We start from the raw sequence: 11,023 nt of genomic DNA on the forward strand, positions 1-11,023 counted from the left end.
AGATAAAGCTAAATATTTTTTGCTCATACGATTTGAAAAACGAATCATCAGTAGGCAGCGCCATAAGTGAGTGAGTAAACTGAGATATGACCAAGGAGTTAAGCAGGGTAATTTTTCCATAAATAGACAGGCATTTACCTCTCAATGGTTGCAGGATCTTTTCTATTGAAATTCATTGTGGAAAGCTCCTTTATATCTTTGTGATATGAATATCAAGTATGTCTACTTCAGTCAGACCAATTTAATAGGTAAACTGCAGGGTAATGTAAAAGTAGTATTTTTTACAGATCCAATACGTAAGTGTACACTTTCATAATTAGGTTTTAGTCCAGAAATGCTATCTAGAACTTCAATGAGACATTGCTGGGATCTAGCTTGCGGACACAATATAATACTTTTTAAGCCTTCGATTTCTAATCCTCTAATGTTGTTATTTGATCTGATTTTAATAGCTAGCATTTCGATGGCCATAACGAATTGATATGGTGACAGTGGACACCCTTGTTTAACTCATCTTGACAATTCAAAACTGAGAAGTAGCTGCTATTTACTATTTTAAACCTGGGGTTGCGATATATATATACACACACACACACACACACATATATATATATATATATTTCACCCATTTTTAGCAAATCAGCAAAATTGAAAAAAATAAAAAATAAATCCAGTCTTTACTTTATCGAAGGCCTTTTCAAAATCCGCTATAAAATACCAGGCCTGGCTTCTTACATGTTTCATGAAGTTGTATTATTTCTAGTAGTAGTTGTATATTATATTTAGGCACCTTTTTGCAAACTTCAAGCGGGCTGTCATGTGCCTTTTACAAAAGAAGCATCTTCCGTCTGACATCTAAAATGTTAGTCCGTAATCGTAACATGGTGTTTGTATGTTCACAGATGAAATTTCACGTTTGTTTCACACATGGCTTTTCTTACGATCCTAAAAATTTACAGATGGATTTTCTTACAACCCTAACAATACGTACGTTCAAGCTTTTGGCAGGTATCTCGCTCCATAAAAGGTTCCCCTGATACCATCATTTTTATTACAGTCGGTGCTATATAGTAGTGTTAGTTGTATAGCTCCATCTAGTGCACAGAGTAAGGAAACCCACTTTGCACCAACTTTCATTAACAAAACACTTTATTGCAGCACAGTTGTCATTATGTATATAAGGAGAAACTACTTATTTTGAATGGGGGAAAGAAGACATCCATTTGGAGCAAACATTAATAAGTAAAACATAATTGTTAAGGAAAACGTTCCGACTGATTACATTGTAATGATATAAAGTTGTTGACCTTCCACACTACCCGCCATAATGGATCTTACATACATGATCAGTCTCAAATATATTAAAACGATACCACGCTGTATCACTTTCCCCAAAGGTTGTCAAATGTCTTGATAGATTTTGGATGTGTACTTTGACGGTTTAAGAGGTGAGTTTCAGCTTGAAGAGGACAGTCTGAGGTGTGGTGATATCTGCCACTGCTAGTTCCTGTCCATCAGACAATCCCAGTTCTGCAACACCACAACATTACATGTACAAGATGGCCGAAACAAACATAGGTTTATATAGTCTACCATACACATATTTGAAGAAAAAAACATCTTACCTTTCAAGGTTTTGCAAAGGTTGGGTCTAGTTCTTTCTTCAATTGAAGCTACAGTCTGTAGATATAGTGTCTTATTTTTCCCTTCCAGGGTTGCTGTGATGGCTGGGGACTTCATTTGTCTGGAAAAGATGAATGCTAACAATGCCAACTTCACAATTACACCTTTCAGTAGCGATAAAATAAAAAAAAACTGCCTCTACTGTATGAAGACATGACAGACATCAATATCAGTCAGTCAATCTGGTTACTAGCAGATGTACTCACAGGGAGGCGTTCTCAGTCAGGTACTCCAGGACCTCCTGTAGCTTGGCAGAGGGTGGGAACTGTAGATCCTGGGGCACCTGGCTACAAGCTGAGCAGTTCTCCTGTCAGACCAAAACAAGAGCATGAAGACAAAGTACTTCTGACATCACGCCACCCCCTTACAGCCTTGTGTCAATAGCACTGTCAGTAACATTGGTACAGTTCTACTTAATAAAATGGGCAAATATATACCCATTAAAGACACTCATCTAGGTACTCCTGAGACATTACTAACCTTTCGCTCTGCCTCGAATGTGTAGGTGTACAGTCCGTCCACATCATTAAATACCAGATAATTATTCAGTGGAATATAAGCGCTGCAAAGTTAGAGAAAAGTAATTTGATACCTGGTATGAAACTGACCTGTTCTCTACAGTGAGTGAATCATGTGAAAACAGAATTATTAAATTCACAGTACTAACCTTGAAGCCATTTTAAAAACTTCAGTGGAGCAGGCAGCTACAGAGCAACAAAAAAGTTAAATAAGTTACACTTGAAATGTACAAAAGTAGCTACTTGTAATCAAGTTGGGATCCATCAAGATAAAATTAAGCTTACGTATGTAACCACGGTTATGTGAGCTATATGGATCACTCCAATATATTGGTATCACTCTGCGGCGGAGGGATACAACAGGTGAGAATTTACAGATTTACTCCCGTGTAGACCTGTGTCACGGCTGGGGTCTGCCTCATATATATATATATATATATATATATATATATATATATATATAGACCCATGGCCACGACACACGTTCTCTACATCATTTTTGAGGCGCCTCTAGCGATCCATATAGCTCACATAACAAAGGTTATGTATGTAACCACAGTTATGTTTCACTATACTGGATCACTCCAATATATTGGTATACCTGTACCAGATTTAGTCAGTGCTAGAAGGACCTGGCCAGCCGGTGGCGAAATCGAGACGCAGGGGCCGTCAATGTAGAAGGGGGGGGGGGGGGGGGGGGGCACAATGACTGGAATGAATTACATTTTGTTTTTTACAACAAAAAAATAAGAATAATAAAAATAAACAAAATAATAAAATAAATAAAATTAAAATAAATAAATAAAATAAAATAAAAATCGCTGAAGTTGGAGACTTCTCTCCCTCACTAACTTTAAACATCAGCTACCTGAGCAGCTAACCGATCGCTGCAGCTGTACACAGCCCATCCAATCTACCAACCTCATCCCCATATTGTTTTAATTTACTTTTTTGCACACCAGTATTTCTACTTGCACATCATCTGCACATCGATCACTCCTGTGATAATTTGCTAAATAGTAATTACTTCGCTACTATGGCCTATTTATTGCCTTACACCATTTGCACACACTGTATATAGACTTTTCTATTGTGCTATTGACTGTACTGTTTGTTTATTCCATGTGTAACTCTGTGTTGTTGTTTGTGTCACACTGCTTTGCTTTATCTTGGCCAGGTCGCAGTTGTAAATGAGAACTTGTTCCTGGTTAAATAAAGGTTAAATAAATAAAGTCCCTGGAAGGGGAGGCGACGCCCAGGACCGCTGAATCAACCGCAGAGGGAGGTGCCACATTTACTCAATAGTTCCTAGCAAAGGGGAAGCCCAGCTGGCCGCAGCACAGATATCAGCGAGGGGCACTCCTCTCAGTAGAGCCCAGGACGCAGCCACACCTTGCGCCGAATGTGCCACCACAGATCCCAGCACTGGCCGGCCAGCAAGACGATATGCTGTTATAATCCAAGTCCACGATCCTGTGAGAGCATCTCTGCTTTGATAGCCCAGCCCGCAGGACTCTCACCATAGCAGACAAAGAGCTGGTCTGTTGTTCTCACTGACCGTGTCCGCTCCACATAAGCAGCTAGTAACTGCACAGGGCACATCATGCCGGAGGGAGGCCCAAACTTCCGCCACTGCCGGGGGGTCGTAAGCAGACAGGATAAAAGAGAGGTTCACATGCCTGTCTGACAGAACCTTTGGAAGGAATGAACCTGACATCCCTGAGCCCAGAGGAGCTCCCGTGCCATAAGATGGAGGCGGTGGGCCTCAGTCGAACTGGGAGCCGTCTGTGCTGCACATCCTCAGCATCTCCACCACCCCACCTGAGAGAAAGGAGCGTCAGTGCCACCTCAACAATGCCCCGAGGCACTGTGCGATCACCCGCCACTGGCGGTGACGGGGGTGCTTCGGGTGCAGCCGGCGGGAGTTGAACCACCGTTGAAGAGGCCGGAGATGGAGCAAGCCCAGGAGAATCAGCAACGGGGTTGCCGGCGGCAAGCCCAACAGGCATTGGCAGGTCAGGGTGGATACCACCCACCCCTGCCAAAAGTGGTCGAGGCAAGACAAGACTGCCTGAACCCTTCTGGTGGACAGGTGTGGTCTCATGAGGACTGATTTCAGTTCCATGCCAATGAAGGCCACACTCTGGGTGGGCGTCAGACGACAACTCTTGTCGTTTACAGTAATGACCAGCCCACCGATGTGGGTCAGGATCGTCCAGGTAATTGAGGATCAACAATCCTCAGGATGTGAGAGGTGCCAGGACAGCATCCATGCACTTTGTGAAAGTGCGGGTTGCCAAGGGGAGGCCGAAGGGAAGAACCATGAATTCCCTTCGAAACGAATTGGAGGTACTGCCAATAAGCTGGGTGAACAAGAACATGGAAGTACGCATCCCTCAGGTCCAGCGTCACAGACCACTGGCCCCTGGACACGGCCTGCAACACGTGGGCTGGGGACAGCAGGTGGAACCTCAGTACCCATTCAGGTTGCGGAGGTCCAATAAGTGGAGAAGAACCCACATATCCTTTCTGATGTCTTGATCCTGTGGATGGCACCCTTGTCCAGGAGTGAGGAGATCTCTAGCCGCAGGGTTTTCAGGGAGTCGGCCAACATGGTGACACGAAAGCCCCTGAAGGACGGGGGCCGGCACCGAATATGAGTTGGTACCCCTCGAGCATTGTGGACAACACACAAGGAGACTCCACACCCTCCTCCCACTTTGCCCTTTGAGACAGAGAGAAGCAGCCGTGGAAGGGTGTGTCAGGGGTCCTGCAGGGGCCAGCCTCTCCTCTGGCGCCCAGGGTGCCTGGGTTTCCCAGCCACGTCCCTATGGCGGTCACGGTTGACAGGTTGTTGCTCCACCACACACTGTGCCTCTCCCCTCTGGCATGAAGAGATTGGGCAGGAGGGGGACCCCACCGTCGTTCGGGTGCAGTTGGGTGTCTGCCTTGGACTCGGGGCCTGAAGAGGCGGCATGAACCGTCTCAGGGTCTCCCGGTCCCTACGAACCTTATTGGTCTCCTCCAGAATGTCATCAGCCTTTGGGTGATGGGGAGAGTGGTAAATATGCTCTGGAGAGCAGCTGAAAGGCGGGATTAGGCCAGCCAGGGATGGCGCCGGGAGATAACCACCTGCGCCATGGTCCGGCCGTTGGCCACATCCCTCTGGTGCAGGGAAAGCAGGCAAGACACCTCCATCGCTTCCTCTGTGCCCTCCTGCATCTGGGGCAACAAAGGCTGCAGGTAGAACTGCAGCAGCTTGGCCGCGTTTGTAAGGTGGCCAAGAGAGCAGAGGGACCCATATGTGGCTTTCAAGTCCGCATCAAAGACTCTGGGGTGTCCCAGCTTCAGTCGCGGGTTCTGCCGTATAATCTCCCGGTCCGGAAGACCATGGCAGCTATCATGGTGTCCATGGTCGGGTACTCCCAGAGGTCGAGTGACACTGCACCTGCAGCATAACGCCATGGTCCAGTCTCTGCTGTGAGTCGGAAGCACCCCCTGGCAGAGGCCCAGCAAGGCCTCGTGGAACTCAGCAGGGATGGGGACAGATGGAGAGTCACCACTATCCACCAGTTTGATGTCCAGTGCAGTGGCTACCCGAGTGAGTAGGCTCCTCATTGCCTCTCGAGCCGCTGGGGGCGATGAAGCCCCGCTGCCGGCTTCTGATGGCCTGTCAGCTCGGTAGCCCCGCTCACAGTGGTGAACAGTGCTAGGCTGTTCCTAGGGGATGATGCAATCATTGGCCAACAGGGAACAGCTGTCGTCGCCATTGAAGCTATCAACCTCCTGACGCAGGGCATGAGCCCTCCATTCCAAGGTGGTCCCAGCGGTCCGACTCTTGCTCCTGTCCATGACTGGCAGCAGATGGGCTGTGCCTGCAGTGGCCCCAGGCACGCTTCCTGGGAGGGGTACTGGGCCTAGTAGAGGGAATAACAGCTCGCTGGCGCACCACTCCTGAGGGAGCTCGTCCCCAGCCGAAGCCCAAGCCTGGCCGACTCACGCATGGCTCAGGCGTTCTGAGAACACCACACAAAACATACATCCAGTACGGCGCTCCACTGCCCTCTCAAACCCAGGTCAGTGCATACACAAGGTATGTGGATCCCCAGGGGGTGCCACCATCACACGTATCACAAAGGGAAGCCATAAGCTCAGCCAAGCCAACAGAGCAGGGGTCCGACGCCCTGGGAGAGCTTATGTCGTGACTCACTTGGAAGAGTAGGAACCCGGTGAGGGATAAATTACCCAGTACCTCTGCAAAGAACAGCGAAGACCCATGTGGGAAAAGCAGGCAGACAAAACAAAAAAAACAACCAGGTAATGTATTTTTTATAAAAAAATTATAATAATTGGATTTTTACACCAACTGCAATATTACCTAGCCGGTTTAACATCCAGGCAGTAAAAACTCCATTAAGGAACTCCAAAGTTAATGTCTCAATGTAGTGGAAAGCCCACCATGATATTCTTACACTCTACAGGAGAAGGAACAAGAAAAAAAAACATGCAGGGTAATTAGCAGAGAACCCATGCATGTTAAAGCAATTCACAAAACACACATAGAACAAGCCAGTGGACAAGTTGTATAAGGTAAATTAGTTTGTGGCATCAAGAGCCATCGTACTAATGGAGGCACACGGAGTCGTAGTGTAACGCTAACGAAACAAATACGATAAACCACGGGCGGAAGACACAGATCAACCGCACACAGCGAGTGGAGCTCTCAAGAGGGGCTGGCCATGTGGCCAGCTGCTCCAGGCTGCAAACAGCCAGTGAGTATATTTCCACGCAAGATATTACAGTTACCAGTGACTTACCAAGCGAACTTCAGAAAGTTTGTACCTCACACCATATGGACCTCCGCCGAGAAAATGAATGACGTGTGGACCCCAACCGTGACACGTGTACACGGGAGTAAATCTGTAAATCCTCACCTCGGATACATCCCTCCGCCGCAGAGTTATACCAATATAGTGAAACGTAACAGTGACAGTCAGAAAGGATTTCCTACCAGCTATTACAGCATTAGTTGACGCGACAGCAGGGATGATCCTCTTCACGACACCTGAGGCAAAACCATGTGAAAAGAAATCTAGCCACACTGTTCCCAGATTTTTTACAACCAATACTTGTAAGTGGGGGAGGTCGGGTTAATACAATTTCAACTTAAAATTGTAATAGGCCTACACCCCCCCCCCCCCCCCCCCCCCATCCTCATATTAAATGGAACAGAACCCAAATGTTGCTTGTACTATATAGTATGTATAGCCAAAAGCTGATATAGCATGAGAGTTTTACCATCTCTGCCAGACAGGTTGTTACAGTATGGTGCTCCTCACCTTGTGTTAGTCTGTATGTGACTCCTGTGATGTTGTAGTCAGCAGCTCTCTCATGGGCCCTCTGGAACACCCACTGAATGTGCTCAGGGTTATCCCCATCCAAACCAACACCCTCTGAGGGACAGACAAGAGCCTGTGTCATTATCTGTAATTCTCTGTTATAATAGGTATTATGTTGATCTTAATGAGTGTTATGAAGGGATTATGGCCACCTAAGGGTACAGTGAGCAATAAAACAATGATTTGTTGCCCTTTTTGATTGCAATCGAGAGGTGATAGACGATGAGAAGTGTTATTCATGGACGTACCTCCAAAAGGCTCGTCTTTGGGCCACTGTAGCATTCTGACATACTCAACGCAGTGCTCTGGCAACCGCGGCATAGACGCAATGGTGCACATGGGGAAATTAATCTAGGGACAAAAATAACACAACACATTAGGCTATACAACACATACACCAAAGCGGTCACTGATAAGTAACACAAAATGGCTGCAGTACACAACTCACTGTCCAGTTTAACAAAGTAGTGGGCTACTGAAGCAGTACACTATAAATATTTTATTTGGCAGGTCTGAGAGAGCTTGTAGCACCTGTGGTGGGTAAAGCGCCAGAGTGCAGTCGATGCACGCGGTCATGCCAGGCAGAATGACCCGAGCATTGCCTTTGAAACCCTCCGTCCCACCGTCAATGAGGGGGATGATGGAACTGGGGTCCAGAACACCATCATTGTAGCTCAGAAGGGATATCTGTAAATGGGGTGATCAGGTAACTGGGGTGATCTGACATTTTACATACATACACACAATCCACATAGCCTATAGTTCATATTAAGACATACGTACCAGCATGCCATTCATCCAACGCCTGGCGATGATCGAATCTAATCCACAAACAATAATGTGGAATTCTACAAATCCAATTTAAAAAAGTGTGTCAGCACCATTGTTAAGTACAAGTGTTTTTAGAAAATTCCATAAAGTAAACAAAGTTTGCACTTACGTCTATAGAAAGATTCATCAAAGTCTTGTATTTTGTTGAAGTGTCTAAGCAGAATATGAATTAAGAAAAAGAATAGAACATACTTCTAGTACTTCACATGCTCAAGCTTAGTAATGCAGTCATTTGTACGGGGTAAACCTACACTCCGGTATTCTACACGTCAGTTGCAAAGGATACGGGACAACTTTACATCCAGGGATGCGATTATTGACAAAGTCAGCAGCCACATCTGCTTTTGGCCGGCCAACATCGTTGGGCCTAAACAAGGTATAGAGGTGAGCACTGACATCTGCTGATGTAAAAATGGCTTTATAAATACATTTGATTGATTGAGTTGTATGTTGAAAAGTAAACTTTTAAAGACACTTTCACTTTGTTTCTTCTATCAAACGAGAACACACTAAGGTTGTTATTGATAGATTAACGGCCATGGGAGAAGGTGGGAAAGGCGAGCCAAACCTGAAAAGGAACTGCCTGTTGAGGTTGGAGATATCGATGGTATCCATGTCAACAACATGAATGTGACGAAAACCTGAAAGAGCCTACATCAGAACAAGGAAAAACCACACATTAAGTTACTGAGCAGAAATAGAACAAAACCCTTTCATGCATTTGCACCTGGAAGCTGGACATTCTCTCTCATACCAGATTTTTGAGCAGCTCACATCCAAGTCCTCCAGCTCCAATGACCAGGATTTTGCATGTCTCCAATAAGAATCCAAGGGACTGAAAGGAATATCAGAGTTGGTGTGGAGAATGCTTTTCTCTATCCCCTAAATAAAAGGACATGTTATTATCTGATTCCTTACCTCAATGCTTGGCTCAAAGTCAGGATGAGTGAATGGGCCGGGTCTTTCCAGGAACTTCTTCACATGGTTCCATCGGCCATCCCAGTCTCCACTATCTCCATGTCCTCCATCTACAGCCATTCTACACACAGAAAACAAGATGCTCTGCTGCACATATCAACCAGCAATCACTCAAACCTATCACAAGTGTGATGGTGAGTCAAAAATAGATGGCTAACTACGTAGATAAATATAGGTCTGTAGCATGTCAATTAACATCAGGATGATTTCCCTAGAATAGCTAACGTTAATCAATCATTCTATATGTGAAAATTCAGACAGCTGATGCTGCTGCTAACTAACGTTAGCTACCAATCATATTAGCTAACTAGCTAGATACCATATTAGCTAAGGTAAACTGGTTTTCTTTGATGTTGAATTGGGCACACTTCGACTAAGCATGTTCATGTGCCTGGTTCTTAGAATCAGCTAGTTGTCTACTCGAATTAGCCCAATTTCCATAGCTAACTGTGTGAAATTGTTGAATCAATGAATTTCCACACTCCATGCTAACAGGCTAACTTAGTTAGGTAGCTCACTAACGAACTGTGCAACTCAAAGCTGCTGCCAGTTTCAAGCATTTCGTCACTAACTTCTCAGTCAGCTCCTCTATTTTCCTTCTTTTCTTCTCCCTAAAGAGGAGAGAATAAAAGAAGGTTCAATGCTTAACAGCAGCATAATGTCGATTCTGTCAGCTAGCGACAATAAATATCATTTTTTGTACTTACGGCTCCTCAGCATCCGCCATACTTTCAAGGTTCCATGTCCTCACTGGCTGAAACTATATGTTCACGAAAATCAAACCTGCGTTAGCATATGTGCCCAAAATTCACAGGGATTTGCAATGACTGTACATGACGGATGTTCTGCGCATTATGTGCAGCACAGCGCAATTATGATTTCCATCAACATTAATGCACTTGTCTTACTCTCGCGAGAAGCTAAACTGACCACAACAAGAACCCGAGCCAACCCAAAGATGTTATATTATATTGACAAGACAGTCGAGTGACTTCTCTAACAATGGAAATACATGTCCTCAAAGAAAAGCAGGCAAGATCAGGTGGGACCATTCTAGCTAACGAGAGGGCGGATACACGTATGAAGAACAGATACAAGTCCTATATAAAGTTGCCGAAAAACCACGTGCGTCCACTAATATCAGTGCATTTGTAACAACCTAACTAGTGGTGTAGTGGTTCCCAGTAGAATTGAGGATACTCACATTTTTCCAAACGCCCCACGAAGGAAAGGCGGTCCTGGTGGTTTACAAAACTAAAAGAGAAAAAGTGACATCCGCTCTGAATGACCTAAAATGATATATCCCATATTGATCTTTAACAGTCAGTCCAACCTGTACTGTGCAAGTAGGCTACAGTAATAGTAAGTCACCATAGAAACAGATACATGTTAAATTCACAGGTTTTAGATTTTTCCACTCAATGCCACACGTCAACAGAAGAACAAAAAAATGGTATGTTTTAAATCCAAAACTATGCACACATCAGGAGACCACTTTTGAGTTCTGGAAAAATCGAAGAAATGTATTTTTTTTGTTTTTGTGTAGTTAGCCTTTCTAATTCAATTTCATTTGATTAGTAGTGTTTCTGTAGTGGATGGGGTTGCAAAGAAAAT

At 44.9% G+C, this 11,023-nt stretch overlaps 1 protein-coding gene across 4 annotated transcripts; it reads right to left on the reverse strand.

The window, feature by feature from the left end:
• Positions 1-1,131: 1,131 nt before the first annotated feature.
• LOC109869293 (NEDD8-activating enzyme E1 catalytic subunit) lies at positions 1,132-11,022 on the reverse strand. 4 transcript variants are annotated; one of them, XM_020459348.2, is made up of 18 exons: positions 10,614-11,022; positions 10,117-10,169; positions 9,982-10,020; positions 9,350-9,470; positions 9,186-9,266; positions 9,000-9,082; positions 8,718-8,798; positions 8,541-8,584; positions 8,384-8,448; positions 8,132-8,287; positions 7,849-7,951; positions 7,541-7,654; positions 7,213-7,266; positions 2,351-2,387; positions 2,164-2,245; positions 1,890-1,990; positions 1,626-1,744; positions 1,132-1,530 (listed from the first exon to the last, which is right to left on the reverse strand). In XM_020459348.2, exons 2-18 carry the CDS (start codon positions 10,134-10,136, stop codon positions 1,442-1,444), a joined length of 1,389 nt encoding a protein of 462 aa, XP_020314937.1. In that variant the 5' UTR covers positions 10,137-10,169; positions 10,614-11,022; the 3' UTR covers positions 1,132-1,441. The 4 variants fall into 4 exon arrangements, 3 of the variants coding, with proteins under 3 accessions (XP_020314937.1, XP_031660148.1, XP_020314938.1); XR_002252011.2 differs by lacking the exon at positions 10,614-11,022 and having other exon boundaries at positions 1,626-1,760; positions 10,117-10,367; XM_031804288.1 differs by lacking the exon at positions 9,982-10,020 and having other exon boundaries at positions 10,614-10,631.
• Between the last annotated feature and the right edge of the window lies 1 nt (position 11,023).

The sequence above is a fragment of the Oncorhynchus kisutch genome, linkage group LG24 (genome assembly GCF_002021735.2).
Source record: "Oncorhynchus kisutch isolate 150728-3 linkage group LG24, Okis_V2, whole genome shotgun sequence".
NCBI lineage: Eukaryota > Metazoa > Chordata > Actinopteri > Salmoniformes > Salmonidae > Oncorhynchus > Oncorhynchus kisutch.